The sequence below is a fragment of the Molossus molossus genome, unplaced genomic scaffold (genome assembly GCF_014108415.1).
Source record: "Molossus molossus isolate mMolMol1 unplaced genomic scaffold, mMolMol1.p scaffold_m16_p_1, whole genome shotgun sequence".
NCBI lineage: Eukaryota > Metazoa > Chordata > Mammalia > Chiroptera > Molossidae > Molossus > Molossus molossus.
In genome coordinates this window covers 102,481,618-102,499,622 of record NW_023425344.1, presented here as the reverse complement: position 1 = coordinate 102,499,622, position 18,005 = coordinate 102,481,618, and the positions used below count along the sequence as shown (strand labels likewise).

Genomic DNA, 18,005 nt, shown 5'->3' with positions numbered 1-18,005 from the left:
GGATGGTATGTGTAGAGGTGTTGGGTCATGGTGGGGCTGGATCCTAGATATAGTTTGGTTGCCTGGGGGTGCTGGTAGCTCTTGGCAGCAGTGGCAGTGGGGGCTGGCAGCTCCTGGTGGTGGTGATGGGCCCTGTGGGGCCAGTGACTCTGGGCTGGTGTGGGGCCAGGAGCTCTCATCTGCTGCAGGGCTGACAGGGCTGACAGCTGGCAACTTACATTCGTGGGTCCAGCAGAGGCACGGCTAGCATGTGCAGGCCCCATAGGGATGCTGGATTTATGTTTTAATAGGATGTTGCTTCTTAAACAAATTACTTTTGTCACTCGTTCTAAGGGTGCAGCATCTTTGCTTGTTCACATATCACTATATAAAATATTATTTGTAATTTTTACTTCAATGCACTCTGAAATTTTGCCAGGGAAGAGCCATGTTTTAAAATTATTGCACATATAATATAGTATATATCTATGTACTAGAGTTACAGAATCTATTGCACTAGAAATTAAAACATCAGAAATCAAGAATACTTTTAAGCCTAGATACTAAAAGTTGGGAGTAATTTGTAGAATCGTGATTCTTATCCTTGAATTTAAAAATCAAGCTCAGTACTTCTTCAGATTTTCTTCTAAAAATTAACTCATGAAAATGATGTTCCAATCAGTAATTGTACACTGTGTTTCTTCATTTATGAAGAACCATTTATGGTTTCTTTAATTTCACCATAAGAATGGTGAAATTAATCATTTGAAACAAAAATAAAAAAATGGGACAATTAAAAAGTGTTTTGGGGAAAACTTTTATAGCAATTATTTAAAATGTCATATTCGTTTTAATACCAATCTTGAAATATTCTTTTATAGCTGTGCAACGGAGGATCAGTGACTGATCTTGTGAAAGGATTTCTGAAAAGGGGTAAAAGAATGAATGAGCCAATAATTGCCTATATTTTACGTGAAGCACTAATGGTAAGGCAATTTAAATAGTTTGTGCATTAATTATGAGGCAGTTCTAGTTAAATAAAACATGTGGATTCTATTTCTAGAACACTATTACTACATTAGTATTTATTGATGCAAGAGTATATGCAAAAATCTACAATATTTAGCGTATCTAATTTTTTTCCCACTAGAAATCTACCCTCCTTGTATCAACAGAACCTTGAGTTCTGATCACCTAAGTTTATTTCTGAAATTGTGATTATGTTGAAGGTAGGTAATGTGTACTTTTTACTAAGAGTTAGGTTTTTGTTTGACATTATTTAAAATAAATATATATAACATTTCTTCTATTGAGATCAACACATTTTAAATAAAATATTTGATAAGAGTTAAGGGCATGCTCTGGTTTTAAGAATTTTTATATAATCCAAAGTGGAAATAATATTATTTGATATAACTGATTCACTATTAAACATTTAAGAATGCTTGAATGTTAATTTTCACTGTGTTTTCTATTGGCTTTGGCACAAATGCATCCATTGGAAAAATGGTTTTTTGATACTTTCTTTAAGAAGAAATGTTTTCTACCTTCTAGGGTCTTCAACATTTGCATAACAACAAAACTATCCATCGTGATGTAAAAGGAAATAACATCCTGTTGACTACCGAAGGTGGAGTTAAACTTGTAGATTTTGGTAAGTTTTGTTTGAAATTCATAAATTTGGCTTGCAGAATTAGTAGTATGATATTGTTGCTGAAAGGATGAGTGGGCCTGATTTCTTGACACTCGTGGGAGTGGGGTGGCTCTTGTGAAATAATCAGAAAATGAGTTTTCTAAAACTTGCACAGGAGAATAATGGTCTTCATTGAGGTGGAGTTATATTCGTGTGGTTAAAACATCCTGTTCTCTTAACCCAGTCCTGGAAAAGGTGCAGCTGTGGGTTCAGTAGAACTAGAAACAGGGCCAGGGTCCAGAGTGTCTATTCTATGATGAAACCAGGTTCAGATCAGAATGAGTCTAGATTCAGTCAATTAATCCATTGTGTGGAGTCCACATGGCTGCAGTTGTGACAGACAGGCAGGTAAGCACCTTCTCGCATCACCCAGACCTTACTGGGCATGCATCTAAACTGCCTTTGTCCAGTCCCTTTTCCCATCAATTAATGGGGAACAGTCCTAGAATGTTAAATTAGCTAGTCTCCCCTTTATTCCTTTCTTGTTAAATAATGACCAGATTATTACAACAGCATCAATATGACTTGATCCTTTTCCATCAGCCCTGCTTTGTAGGCATTGAAAGTAGAGAAAAAGCTGTTATCTTCTTGTGGTTAGAAAGTACATACATTTTTTTAAAAAATGTAGCAAATGAGAGATTCCTAGAAGAAAGAGTAGCTTTTAAGTCAGCTGGCTTATGCCCATTACACCACAGTAGCAGTGTGTGTGTATGATTCTCTAAAATAGATGGCACCCCATATGATTACTCTAAGCCTAATCCCACAGCCCTTATTAGTCAATTGCTTTACAAATGGGCATGTGCCCAAATCCAGGATTTTGAAATGTGAAGGGAAATCTTCAGAGGTCTCTGGAAAAATCCCTTCGCTCCTAAGAAGGAAGCATGGGAAAGATGGTGTCTTTTTGCCCTGGAACACTCGTTTTACTGTAATTTCTGAAACACTATAGTCACCTTGCCCTGTCCTGAAGTATTTCATTCCAAGTGGAAAGCCATCCCTGAGAAAGGCAGAGCTGAGGGACAGCAGGGTCTTTGATGATGTAATCGAGCCACAAAATCAACCAACTTTGGGGCCTGCCCTAGTTCTGGACCTTTTTTCACGAGATAATAAATTTCCATATTTACTAATAAGCCAATTTGGAGTTTCTACATCACAGCCAAGTGCAGCCTGGTTGATACTCTATTCTTCCTCTGGGCAGTAGTTTTGACAGTGCTCTTCCACACCTCCTTCCATTTGTTCCCTACTCACACCCTAGTCCTGTGAGGGTGGACATAATTATTCTAAGACATCTTCAGCCATTCTTCCCTTCCCCTTCCCTTGCACACTGGCTGGGTAAGGTGTCCTTCCTTATGCTCCTGCACCCAGTACATCTCTCCATTTCTGTGTTTATCACATAGAATTATAATTATCTTTCTGCTCATAGAAAAAGATACTTAGAAAGGTAGATAGATGGGTCTTTGAGTGGTGGGACTATGTCTTATTCTAATGCTCTGGATATTAGTAGTTCAGTGAGTGATTGTTGAATGAATGAACCGTCCTTCGTTTTGCATTTTGGAAACTGAAACATAGAGAAGTTCATTGATTAATTTTAAAAGTTAATTGTTTTAATATCCACATATGCAGCTCTCTGGTTGAACCCAGGAATGAATTTCAGAGTATCTCTAGAGAGGAATGGATGGGTAGTATATCCTTCAGACAACCATCTGTGTGCCTTTTGTTTTTCCTCAGCTGAGCTTTTGAAAACTACCCAGCAACAGTGAGCTTGACAGTGAATTTATGATTAATAAATGGGACACAGCTAGTCTGTGTTGCCAGTTGAGTTCAAAGCTGTGTGTTTGAACAATCTTCCTGGGTTATGATACTAATAAAAACTTGGGCCTGAAATTAACACACACACACACACACACAGGTGCGCATGTGTGCACAATGCCCTTCACTGTTCCATAGGCAGGGCCCTGACTTTCCTCAGAAAATAATTTTGGCTCCACTCTAACAGACCCAAATGGAGACCTTAATATTTAACTGGAGACCTCATAAATTTTCTTGCTCAAAAAAAAAAAAATGGTTACAACATATATAGCCTAGATGAAAATTGTTAAAAACAAGTACAAGTAAACAGCTTCTCAGTCATGAAAAAACAAAAACAAAAACAAAAAACGATAAACCAGTAGGCTTGAGAAATGCAACTTCTGGGATACCCTCCAAAGAAATCTAGATTAAAAACATATACCTAGATGATACATAAGGCAACCTTTCATCTGATATCTTTATAAAGTAGTCATACGTTGGAAAGCTGACAAAATGAGAGCTTTGGTGTTAGATTAATTGACTTAAAGACTTAACTTTTAGCAACAATTAGGAAAGAGGGCCCCTGCCTATTAAATGTGTTCCTAGGTCTGATGTAAAATACTGTATTTTTGTGTATATAAGATAATACATATATTTCTGTTCTCTGTGGTAAGAAAACATGGATTCGGTTCACCTAAAATGATGTGTAGGTTTTCAGATTAATAAAAACCTGAGGATGGAGGTGATGCATAATGAAACTTCTCAAGGGCCGAAGGAATAAGATGTGGTAAGTTACAGACTGCCGAACCAAACTGAAAACAAGAGTTTCTTGTCTTAGAGACTCACTAGTGTCTATTTTGTTGTTCAAGCCAGAAATCTTAGGCTCATCCTTGAGACTTCCCTTATCTTTACCTCCCATGTCTACAATTAGTCAGAAAGCTCTGTCTCTCTAATATATATCCTCACATTCCATCTTAATTGCTCCTCCGTAGTCCTAGCCATCATCTCTGACCTGGGTTCCTGTAGTTACACTTTACTGTACACCCCGCTTCTAGTCCCATTCCCCTCCTTTCGGTCCATTCTCTGCACTGCAACCAGAGGGGACCTTTCAGAAAGCACATCTGATCCTGCCACCCTCTTGCTTCTTAGTCGGTTCAATGGCTTTGGGTCTAGCCATTAGGAAAGACTTTCCTTATGTTCCTCTGTGCTGGCACAGAGTAAGCACTCTGTGATTGATCGATACCATTTTTACACCCCTTGGAGCTCATCAGGTACCTTCTCTCCTGAGAGCCAGGTCAGCTTCTTTCAGTTCCTTAAATGGGCCACATTCTTTCTCAGTCAGGGCTCTGGCACACGTAATTGGGTATGTTCAAGAACTTTCGGAAGTACTTCACAATGTATTACCACATTTCCTCTTTTGCCTATCTGAAAACATGTCTTCACCTGTCTGCTTGAGGCATCTCTCTGTCTGGGGTGAGATTAAGGTTCATTCCAGAAGGAATGCAAGAAAATGACTGAGGTCATTAATATTCAGTTTTTAACATTCAAAAACAGGAATTTGTAGCAAGACCCAGGCTATCTCTTGAGAAAATTCTGTCTAAATTGCCCTAACTTTTCTTTAGTGCATGGAGAGAGAATTTCCAGGGACACCACAGAGTTCCACATAAGAGAGAACAGAAACAAGAGGGAAACCCTTTCCAGTTCTGGGGTCATTGCGGAAAGATGAAGCATAGAAAGAGACACGACAGTGAGATGAGATTTTAATAAGTGAAAATGACAGTGAGGGCAGAAAGGAGCTCTTGCCTCCACTTCCCACCCCTGGCATTCAGTGTTCCAGAGGAGGCCACTGTGTGCCACAGTCCAGGCTGGGGTGACCACTTCGTTGTTACCTGAGATACAGAGAGATTAAGTAGAGGAAGTGCTTAAGTTTCTAGAAACCCAGAAGTACCTGAAAATCTGGCTAGGGAGCTTCTAAAGGGGGCGGCTCTGGAAGGGAAGTGAGGCACAGAGCAGATCACTGGGGCCAGGTCTGAACAGGTCATAGCCAGATCCCAGAGTTCTCTCCACTCTAATGGAAGCCAACCCAAGCCTTCATCTGCTAGGAGGAACTACAGAATGCCCTGCTTGCACAAGGAGAACAGACCTGAAGCTCACCGGATGCAGACACTAGCATGGGAGGCCAGCAAGGCCCCTAATAGCTAGGCAGGTAAAAGCATAAGACCCTAGGGACTAGAGACCCATCACTCTCTTCTCCCTGCCCACAAGGTGTTAAAAGCCATCCCTCATCCTATATAGACAGTACCGTCTTTGGGAGAGAAGAAGGAGGAGGACCATCATCTGAGAGATGGAGCAAGCACACTTATCCAACAAAGACTGAACTCTATCTGAAAGTACTAAGCTTTACTTCCCTCCCAGCCAGTGGGTAGAGGTAAAGGATAAGCCATAAGAATTATAGGCAAGATTGTTACCAGAGAAATGCATGGGTGGATTCTCCATGGCTAGTGGGAATGGGGTTCTTGCGATACTTTGAGAAAAAGAATTTTCTAAATCTTCCATGGGAAAATGAGTGATTTTTATTTGCATTGAGTTATATCCCTTAATTTCTAAAGTCCCATTTCCCATTTCTGGTCCTGGCAAAGGAGGAGCTGGGAATTCAGAGCTAAAAGCAAAGCCAGTGTCCAAAGTTTCCATTTCATGGTAGAGTTGAGTTCCATGTAGCATCAGGCATCAGGCTAATCACAATCTATTAGCCCACTGTGTGGGTCTCACATGGCCATGAGCCGTGGGGAGAATGCAGGGGAACATGCCCTTGCAACAAAAGAGCAGGAGCCCAGCACACAAGAGAGCCAAAAGAGGGAACTCTCTTTGTTCAGGACTTAAGTATCTCAAATTTTGCACCCTTCCAATAGCCATGCCTCTTATGGCCAGTTACCTGTTTCCAGGCATGATTGACAAGCAAGCACCTTCCCACATCAACCAGACCTTACTGGGCATGCATTTGAAATGCTTTTGTCCAGTTCCTTCTCCATCGATCTGCAGGGAACAGACCTAGAAAATGTTAAACTATAGTTCTCTCTCTCCCTTTTTTTAAATCCTCACTGGAGGATATTTTTCAATTGGTTTTCAGATAGAGTGGGAGGGAGAGAGAGAGAGAAACATCAGTGTGAGACAGACACATTGATTGGTTGCTCTCTGGCAAAGTTGTATAAATGGCATGCCTATATTATGTAGTCTCTCCTTTGCTCCTTTCCTGTTAATTGATAACTGGGTTATTACAATGGTATCAAAATGAAGAAACTACAATTTTTCTGTATATCTAAGTATAGTGTCATTAAATTTTGCAACCAATTACAAGCATGATGCTTTCCCTGGAGAGAAGTGTCTCCTCACCCTTGCACCCAGCTACCTTCTTTTTGCCTGCTGAGTGCCTCCCCAACAAACTATCCATTGTGTAGTCATCCAGTTGTCATACTTGATTGTAATCATATGTTTAATTTGACCACCTTCCTTGCCATGCTCTAAACTTCATGATTACTGGGTTCTCTGTCTGTTTTCACTTTGCCCCTAGAACCAAGCATGATACTGGCACATTGAAAGGGCTCAATAAACATTCTCAAATCAAACAATGAATGAGAGGCAGAATTTTCTATACAATTTTGTGATCTTGAGAAAGTCACTTAAAAACTCCAAGGATATCCTACAACTTAAAGAACTAGAAAGTAAACAAAAAGGAAAACCCAGAACAAGTAGAAGAAAAGACATAATAAAGGTCAGAGCAGAAATAAATGACATAGAGACTAAAAAACAAACAAACAAACAAACAAAAAAATTCAAAAGATCAATGAAACAAAGAGCTGGTTCTTTGAAAAGATAAACAAGATTGATGAACCTTTAACCAGACTCACCAAGAAACAAACAGAGAGGACCCAAATAAACAAAATCAAAAAATAAAGAGGACAAGTAACAACTGACACCACAGAAATACAAAGGATATTAGAAAATACTATGAACAATTATACACCAACAAATTGGACAACCTAGGTGAAACAGACAAATTCCTAGAATCACACAGTCTCCAAATACAGAACTGGAAAGAGTCAGAAAACTTGAACAGACCAATAACAACTAAGGAAATAGAAGCTGTAATCAATAAACTCTCAGCAAAAAAAAAAAAAAAAAAAGGCCGGGTCTGGACAGTTTCATAGGGGAGTTTTACTGAACATTCAAAGAAGAACTAATACCTGTTCTCCTCAAACTATTCCAAACAATTCAAGAGGAAGGAGGATATCCCAACTCTTTTTATGAGGCCAGCATAATCCTAATTCCAAAACCAGACAAAGATACTACAAAGAAAAAAAGCTACAGGCCAATATTCCTGATGAACATAGATGCCAAAATCATCAACAAAATATTAGCAAATTGGATCCAGGCATATATTTTAAAAATTATTCACAATGACCAAGGGGGATTCATCCCAGGGATGCAAGGCTGGTACAATATTTGCAAATCAATAAATACAATACACCACATAAATTAAAAAAAAAAAAGATAAAAACCATGTGATCCCATTAATAGATGCTAAAAAAAGCATTTGACAAAATCCAGCACACATTTCTGATAAAAATGCTCAGTGGAGTGGGAATAGAAGGATTATGTTTCAACATAATAAAGGCCATGTATGAAAAACCTACAACCAACTTCATACTCAATGGGCAAAAACTAAAAGCATTTCCCTTATGAACAGGAACAAGACAGGGATGCCCACTTTCACCACTCTTATGCAACATAATACTGGAAGTCTTAGCCACAATGATTAGACATGAAGAAAAATTAAAAGGCATCCAAATTGGAAAGGAGGAAGTGAAACAGGCATTATTCACAGATGACATGATATGGTACATAGAAAACCCTAAAGATTCTATTAAAAAATTCAAGATCTAGCCCTGACTGGTTTGGCTCAGCTGTTAGAGCGTTGGCCTGCGGTCCAGAGAGACCTGGGTTCAGTTCCCGCTAAGGGCGCGTACCTCGGTTGCAGTTTGTCCCCGGCCCTGCTTGGTCGTGTGGGTGGCAGCCACTCGATGTGTCCCTTTCACGTCTATGTTTGTCTGTCTCTCTTCCTCTCTCTCCCTCCTATTCTGTCTGAATAAAAAATGGAAAAATGTCCTCAGGTGAGGATTAAAAAAAAAAAATTTACAAGATCTAATGAATGAATTTGGCAAAGTAGCAGTATACAAAATTAAGATCCAGAAATTAATGGCATTCTTATACACCAATAATGAACACTCAGAAAGGGAAACTTAAAAAAAAAAAAAGTCTCATTTACCATTGCAGCAACAACAAAAAATAAGATACCAAAGAATAAACTTAACCAAATAGGTAAAAAACCGATTCTCAGAAAACTACAGGACACTGGGGGGAAAAAATAGAGGAAGATATTAAAAGGTGGAAACATATACCATGTTCATGGATTGAAAGATTCAACATCATTAAAATATCCATATTACCCAAAGCCATCTACAGATTCAATGCAATCCTTACTAAAGTACCAACAGCATATTTCACAGATCTAGAACAAATACTCCAAATGTTTATATGGAGCCAAAAAAGACCCTGAATAACCACAGCAATCTGGAAAAAGAAGAACAAAGTGGGAGGGATCACAATACCAGATCCCTCAAGTTGTACTACAAAGCCATTGTGATCAAAACAGCTTGGTACTGGCACAAGAGCAGGCATATAAACCAATGGAACAGAACAGAGAACCCAGAAATGGACCTAAGACATTATGCGCAATTAATATTCGACAAGGAAGGCAAGAGCATACAATGGAGAAAAGACAGTCTCTTCAATAAATGGTGTTAGGAAAATTGGATAGGTACATTCAAAAACTAAAATAAAATAAAATTAGACCACCAATGTACACCATGCACAAGAATAAACTCAAAATGGATAAAAGACTTAAATGTAACTTGTAAAACCATAAAAATCCTAGAAGAAAATATAGGCAGAAAAATCTCAGACATCACACTTAGTGGAATTTTTACTGATATATCACCTAGGGCAAGAGAAACAAAGGAAAAAAGTATTAAATTGGACTATATCAAATTGAAAAGCTTCTGCACTTCAAAAGAAACTAGCTATAAAATGAAAAGGGAATCCACTCTCTGGGAGAACATATTTGTCAATGATATATCACATAAGGGTTTAATATCCAAAATATCTAGAGTACTCATACAACTCAACAAAAGGAAGACAAAGAACCCAATTAAAAAATGGACAGAGGACCTAAATAGACACCTTTCCAAAAAGGACATACAAATGGCCAAGAGACATGTGAAAAAATGTTCAACATCACTAATCATCAGAGCGGTGCAAATTAAAATGACTATGAGATATCACCTCACCCTGCCATAATGGCTTCTATCAACAAATCATCAAACAAGTGCTGGCGAAGATGTGGAGAAAAGGGGACTCTAGTACACTGCTGCTGGGGAGGAAGTGGTCAATGGGGGGAAAGGGAGGGGTAATACTTTCAACAATAAAGATTAAAAAAAATGAAATATTGGGATTGCTATTTTTTAAAAATCCTCCAAGGACATCAATACTTATCTATAACTATAAAAAAGAACAGTCTCACATGGAGGGACCTGGAAAGTATTATCCTAAGTGAAATAAGCCAAGCAGAAAAAGACAAATACCACATGATCTCACTTATATATGGAATATAATGAACATAACAGTCTGAGGAATACAGTAGACCCAGAAACATGGAAATAGGGCACAGACTGACATCCCTCAGAAGAGGGGTGGGGAGGGTGGGAAGAGATAAACCACAGAACTTATATGCATGTATGCATGACCAATGGACATGGACAACTAAGCCGGGGATGGGGTGGGGGTGGGGTGGGGTGGGGGTGCCAATGGGCTAAAAAAGGTGAAATATCTGTAACAAAATAAATAAATAAATAATAAAATTAAAGTTAAAAAAAAAAGAACAGTCTCTACCTCATACAGTTGATTGCTGTGAAGAGTTAATGGGATGATATAGGTAAACTACTTAGTAAAATTACTAACACTTTATAATTTTAAAAACCTGAACTATTATCCTTATTTTGGAATTATATTCTCATGTAACCTCTAGCTCAGTGTTGTAAACAAAGTAGGTCCTCAATAAATAGTAAATAAATACGTCATTAAATAGTTATTAAATAATGAAAATCTGAGTTCCTAAAAATAGATTCTTTCTGTTTCCAAAAAAATTAAAAATAAATAGCCCTTTGCTACAGTAAATTCAGTATTACTTTAAATAGCAAACTACTATTTAATTACACTAAAAGTGAGATTCAATTTAGTAACACTAGTTAAGAAAATCTTTTGTTTTTTGCTACGTGGGATAGGCTGTTACAGACAACCACCAGACACCTCAGAGAGTAGACACACAAGTGAGCTTGTAAATGTTATTAAGGAAACACATTAGCAGTCACTGGTGTATGATCAATCGATAAATAATATGATCTCCCAGGAGCTAAACCCCTTCAGGCAAGTCAACTAATATCTGAATAAGCAGGCCCTATCTGGAATGGAAAAGTGAAAGAGAGACTGTAATTGAAGGCAGTTCTCAGTTCTCATTTCTGTGGATTTCTCTCTGGGGAATTTCATTTCTTTCTTTTCTTTTCTTTTTTTTGTGGTACATGCCCCTAGCAGGAGCCAAACCCGGGACTCTCTGTAGGCCGATGCTACAACCGCTGAGCCAAACCGGCCAGGGCTGGGGAATTTCATTTCTGACAGAAGAGTTAACATTTCAATATAAAATTACAGAATGTACTTCATGTGATTTATTTATATATTGTTCTTATGACAATATTTTATGGCTTTACATGCCCAAATTTAGACCAAATCCCCAATGAGTGATGTAGGTCAAAGAGAAGTTGCGATTTATTTATTAAAACTCACTTTTTAGTATCAAATGAGGCAACTACATCTGAACTTTAAAAGTGCGAAGTTCCCTTTATTCCTCAATAATTCAGAACTAAAGCCTTTAGGTGGGGCAGAGCAGGCATGGAAGTGTGGGTGTAGCATGTGGTTCAGGCCTGAAACAGGCGAGGAAGGTGTCCATGCTGGGAGGGAGGTGGTAGTGGTGTTTTGGCGTAGGGTGTTGAGTCCCTGAGTGGGACAAGGAGAGCATTTTTCTAGGAGGATGATGGCGACCCCAGTCAGGGAATCTGTGTAGCGGTCAAGATGAAGACAAGAGATTGGTTTCAGAAAGGGGACTTAATACAATCAAGGACAATAATAATGTAATCAAGGAAAACTAATAAGGACAATGGGAGCCAGGTTTCTTACTGTAAGAGAAAAGAGTGACAAATTGGAATAGTAGAAAACTGAACCCAATGGTGTTGGATTAGAATTGGAGGTTTCAGTGTGAACTCGTGGTTTTGAATATGTATAGACAAATATAAAAATAAATGAAAAAATTTACACATGTATGGGGTGTGTGTGGGTACTTGTTACCTAGATATTTTCATTAAGAGGGCTTGCAAGCATTGATGCCCTAATGGTGAGCACATCGAGTACCTAACTCTCAGTTTTCAAATATAGTTCTCCACTAAGAAGAAGTGCGGATTCTTGGAGAAAATCTGGTTTTTAGGGCTATACAAGATGAACCTAGACCTTAATGTGCCAAAAAGTAAGGAAATTCTCAAAGAATAACAGAGGTATGTCAAAAGGACATACAAGCCAAATTGAAGCTCATTGATCACATCTGGGAGCTTCAAAATAATGATAATAATGATAACAGTAGTAACCCGTTGAATGAAATAGAAATCAATCAATCTATACTTGCATACTTACTTACATGAATAAATGAATGAAAAGAAGCAAAAGCTTTTCTTTACAGAAGAACGCAACAAGAAATAATAACATTGTTCTTTTAGCAACTATTATACTGATAATTTATCCAAAAACGTGAATGGATGCTAAACTACCTGGTTAAGTTTTGATTAGAAATAGGATATTTACATAGTTTTAAAATACCTCTCCACACAATACTTAATAACAAAAAAAGAAGAGACTATAGGGCAGAAGCCTGGCAGACACAAATGATCAAGTGATCAAAGTAAACACAAGTAGTAATTGGGAACAATGAAAATGACATAGATCCTGCCCTGGCTGGTTTGACTCAGTGGTTAGAGAGTTGGCCCGCAGTCCAGAGAGACCTGGGTTCGGTTCCCGCTAAGGGCATGTACTTTGGTTGCAGGTTGTCCCTGCCCCAGTTGGGGTTGTGTGGGTAGCAACCACTCTCTGTATCTCTCTCACGTCGATGTTTCTCTCCCTCCCTTCCTCCCTCTCTCTGAAGATGAATGCAAAAATGTCCTCAGTTGAGAATTAAAAAAAGAAAAAGAAAGAAAGAAAATCACATAGATCCTGATAGGATGAAATGAGAAGTCTTCAGTATCATTGCCGTTATATTCCTGTCAAAAATATAACCATGAGTGAATATCTGACAAATCCAAATTCAGGAACATTCTACAAAACACCTGCCCTGAAATGTTAAAAAATGTCAAGATCATAAAATTCAAGGAAAGATTAAGGAACTCCTCCAGACTGAAGGAGACTACAGGACATGACAACTGAATGCAGCACATGCTCCTGGGTTGGATCTGTTTATTGTAAGGACACATTTGGAACACTGATGACATTTGAATGGTGTCTGTAGATTAGATGGTAGAAATGGATCAGTGTTAACTTTCATGATTTAATTGTCTTGCCAACTTTTCTCTAAGTTTGAAATTACGTCAAAAAATCTTTAACTATGGAGTAGAGTTGGACACTTAGCATAGAAATTTAAAGGTATTTTTCTGTGTGCACACGTGTGTGTCTGAAGATTTTATCTATATATTTTGTAGTTGAATAAATCTTGAAAATTTTAGAGCTAGTGCTTTATAGGAGGAAGAACCACTTTTAAAATATGGCAGAGATTTAGAATTTGTATACCTATATGATTAATATTTTACTCAACTAGAATTTGTTTTTGGTTTTTTACTTTGGGGAGGTGACCTTTACTTGAAAGGAGAGACATTTCTAATTCTTTTGTTATATAAAGCAAAACCATAAATGGGCTCTTTTAGAGTTTGGTAGTTCCAGCTGAATTTGTGGGCTGAAGTGTTCCTTGAGCTGAACATTAAGTTGAATTAAGATAATCAACATTATAGCCTGCCTGGTGTGGCTCAGTGGATTGAGCGTCGTCCCATGGTCTGAGAAGTCCTGGTTCAATTCCTGCTCAGGGCATATACCCAGATTGTAGGCTTGATCCTCTGTCAATAGGGGGCATGCAGGAGGCAGCCGAAAGATATTTCTCTCTCACATCGATGTTTCTATCTCTCCTTTCCCCTCTCCCTCTAAAAAAATCATAAAAATATATATTTAAAAAAAAGATAATCAACATTTTAGATAATGTTGTATGTCTTAGTCAAGGGGGTATTTTAGTTGTAAGAACAAGAAACTCAAACTAGCTCCAGAAGGCCATCTCAGATCAGAAGAACAGGACAAAGGGGACTGAAACCGAGACTGGAGAATGGAAGGCAAGACCCACGGCTGCTTGTTGCCTTTTGCTCTCTCACTGGAGAAACCAACTCTCTCCTCTGCTTCTTTTGAGTGCCTACAGACCAGTGTCTGGAGTTTTCACCTTGCCCCTTGAGGCTACTCTAAAATACAGCCTCAACCTTCTCAGTCTGTATAAATAACCTTATGGGTCCCTTGCCAACAGCTGACTGACCCAGATTTTTAACCTCCCAAGTCAAAAGGAATCTGGAGTGGGAGAAGGAGCTCAGTTGAGCCAGCTGATCAGATATCCCCTTCTGATCCAGTCATCCATGCAGGGGGAATGGGCTGATATGCTGATACGGTACACACAAGCCTCCCTGGGCCTGCCTATTCTGCAAATAGAGATTTTTTAAAAGAGGACATGGAAGGCAAAGACAAAGATATTTTCTAAATATTCTAGAAAATATTTTTTCATATTGATGTCCACTGCCTTATATTCTGAAAATGTTCAAAATTTTAGTTGTTAATTGTTGGAATCAAATTGAACTCAAATAGTAATTCGAAGTACATAATTAAGGTACACCAAAAATTTCTATTACGAAGTTAAGAATGGGTTTCAGACATTTCAAAGTTTTTATTTAATAACAGATCAAAGAAAACTTTACAACTAGGAATTTACCTAATACAAAAACAAACTAATTACTTAAGTGCAACTGTAGAAATTTTAATAAAAGCTACCAAGGCCCTGGCCAGTTTGGCTCAGCGGTTAGAGTGTCGGCCTGTGGTCCAGAGAGACCTGGGTTTGGTTCCTGCTAGGGGCATGCACCTCGGTTGTGGTTTGTCCCCGGCCCCAGTTGGGTCGTGCAGGAGGCAGCCACTAGATGCGTTCCTTTCATGTCAATGTTTCTTTCTCTCTCTCTTCCTCTCTCTCCCTCCCACTCTATGTGAAGAAAAAAAATGGAAAAATGTCCTCAGGTGAGGATTTAAAAAAAAGCTACCAAGTATGCCTTTCTATGATGTGATAACTTTAGATGAATTTAAAAAGGATTTTCCTTATGTTTTATTATTAATTATTTTTAGAGAGAAACATTGATTTGTTGTTCCACTTATCTATGTATTTATTGGTTGATTCTTTTATGTTTTCTGACTGGGGGTTGAATCCTCAACCTGGTGTATTAGGATGATGTGCTAAGCAACTGAGCCACCTGCCAGGGCCACTTTCTTTGTATTTTATAAGAATCATCTCTTTGCCTCCTCAGTTTTTCTCATTGTAAAATGAATGTTTTGACTAGAACTAAATGATGTTAGTCTGGAGCTTAAGTTTTAATTCCTGAAGAGCTTCAAGCAAGTAGATTTTTACGGTGGGTCAGGAGACAGGACAATGGGAGAGGTGAGTGGGGAAGAAACAAAATGAAAAAAAAGGTATCAGTAATGATGGTGAACTGTAAATGAGGAGTACTGTATATATTCAACTCTCTATAACTGAGGCTCAATACTATATATATATACACACACATATACAAAGTCACACAGAACTGAATGGCACAGATAGCTCTAGGTGCACAGTTCATATGTTCAAAGCCAAGGAGAGAGCAGTAATCTTGATGCCTTTGAATGCACTACACCATCTCCATTATAAGATATGAGCTGAGTATTAAAGAAAGGAAACATCTAGTGCCAGGAGATGGAGAGAGGGCAGGTTTTCCAGAGAAATCATGTTAGCATTGACAGAAGTGGTAGTTGCATAGAAGCAGTTGCCTTGTGTCATCTTATGGATTCATTAAATGTTAACACTAGAGATAACCTTGATGCCATTTGGTATATTAAGTACAGGAATGTCAGAAGATTTTTTGATATCCCTTATATGCAAAACATCATGTGAATATGAATTTCCTAATAAGAAAGTATAAAAGTTTTGTGAAACTCACTAAGTAGTTTGTAACCCAAAAATAATAAAGAATCATTGATTTATTCCGATCCCCTAAATCAATGATGAGGAAACGAAGCCTGGGCCCACCGTGAGGTGCACCTGAACTAAAACCCCAGTGCTCACCCAACCTCTGTCAACTTCCTTCTCTGGTGAAACACGGGAACCTGTGGCGTCTCCTGGAATTAGTGTCAATTCAGAATTAGTGTTCAGTAATCCCAGAAAAGTTTCTTTATTTCCTTTTCCCCCATGCACGGTCACCCTGGGAAAAGGCTATAGGTCCCTTTGGGGAAGGTTGGAGAAAGATTAATGATATATCTTTTTGGCAGTGTGCTGGGGTTCTTCCTGAAGGGGTTGACCTCCCCTTCTTTGGAGTGTTTCTGGATCTATAAAGGACCTAAAGTCTTAGAATTGATTAAGGGGCCATGACTGTCTGCTTTTATGATTTGAGTTAGACTCTTGTTCACTGGGAACCACTTTTAGGTCCATATCTGAGCTCAACAAACAAAAAAACTGGCAGAGAGCCACTCTAACTTCCCAAACTACAGTATTAAATGTAAAATCTCTTCTTAGTGGCCCCATATCAATAAGTTGAGTCTGATCCAAATTTATGTTCCTTCTACCATTATCCTACACACTTAATATCCATTCCCACACATACTCTCTGAATTTCTATATAAATTAGAAAAATCAAGTATTTCTTTGTATGTCTGTACCTCATCTTTGGGGCTCTGCTGGGACTTGAGTCTAGTTACAGGTTTAGAAGCAGCAAGAAGTGGTTTGGGTGGGTCCTTAAGAGAGTAAGCAGTGTTCTGTGAGGCAGCTACATCAGAGGAGGCCTTTACAGTTCCCTCAGGCAATGCAAAATTAATCTCCCTCAGTGGGTTAGAGAGGTTAATTGTACCAGCAAAGGAACATAATTGGAGTTCAACATCCCCAGCTTCACCAAGTGCACGTTCCAATTTTCAGGATCCCATTCCTTCCTAATCAATGCTCTCACTTTGACAGTAGACACCCTGTGAGGTTAAGACATTAATTTGCAATTCGGCCACTAGCAAGAGGAGATTTTGGGTTTAGTTTTCAGCGATCCCAGCTTTGCAGCTACATGAGAGAAGGGTCTCTTTCAGGGCAGACATAGAAGCTTCCAGGTCATTTATGCAGACTTGAGCTAGGAAGTTGAGTCCCTGAGCTCATTCTTTTCTTTCCTCACTTTGTCCAGTGACATAAGAAGCAACCAGCCAATCTCCTTGTACTCATTAGTTTCACAAAAATGTTGAAAGAGATATAGGTTGTCACCCTGCACAGTACCTCTTGTAGGTGTTTGATTACAAGTATCTAGTGATGATGTTTTGCATATCTCTATTGCCACATCGTTCCATGGACTATCAGTGCTCTTTACAACTGGAAATAGAGTCATTAGTGTCTTTAAATTAGAAAGCCTTCTAGAAGCCCCAGGCTAATTCAGAAAAATTCATCTTTTTTGTTTTTGTTTTTAAATTTATCTTTTATGTTTTTTTTAATTGATTTTTTTAGAGAGAGAGGAAAAGAGAGAGAGACACATGGATGTGAGAGAGAAACATCTATCAGCTGCCTCCTGCACACCCCCTACTGGGGAATCCAGCCTGCAATGTGGAAATCAAACCAGGACCTCTCAGTCCATGGGAGGATGCTCAATCCACTGAGCTACACCAGCTGGGCCAGAAAACTCATCTTTAAGATTCTGTTTCTCTAGAACCACTCTCAGTACCAAAATCTGTATTAGTGTTCTCCAGAAAGACGGAACCAACAGGATGTATAAGGGTATATGTATAAATACAGAGACTTAGGTCTCTCTTATGTCAGAGACTCATGTAACTGTGGAGGCTTGGCAACTCCAAAATCTGATGGTAGGCTGGCAACTGAAGACCTACAAAAGAGTTGCAGTGTGTCCAAAGTCTGCTGGAAAAACTTGCCCAGTGGAGGTAAGTCTTTGTCCTATTAAGGCCTTTTACTCATTGACTGAGGCTCACCTGCATTATGCAGAATAATCTGCTTCATTCAAAGCCCCATAATTTAAATGTTAACCTTATTCAAAAAACA

At 38.7% G+C, this 18,005-nt stretch overlaps 1 protein-coding gene across 1 annotated transcript in view; it reads left to right on the top strand.

Annotated features, from left to right (window-relative positions):
- MYO3A (myosin IIIA) overlaps positions 1-18,005 on the top strand; it is a 207,743-nt gene that overhangs the window by 26,764 nt on the left and 162,974 nt on the right. The window contains 2 exon segments of the mRNA XM_036268716.1: positions 861-965; positions 1,534-1,633. Coding sequence (XP_036124609.1) covers positions 861-965; positions 1,534-1,633 — 205 coding nt within the window.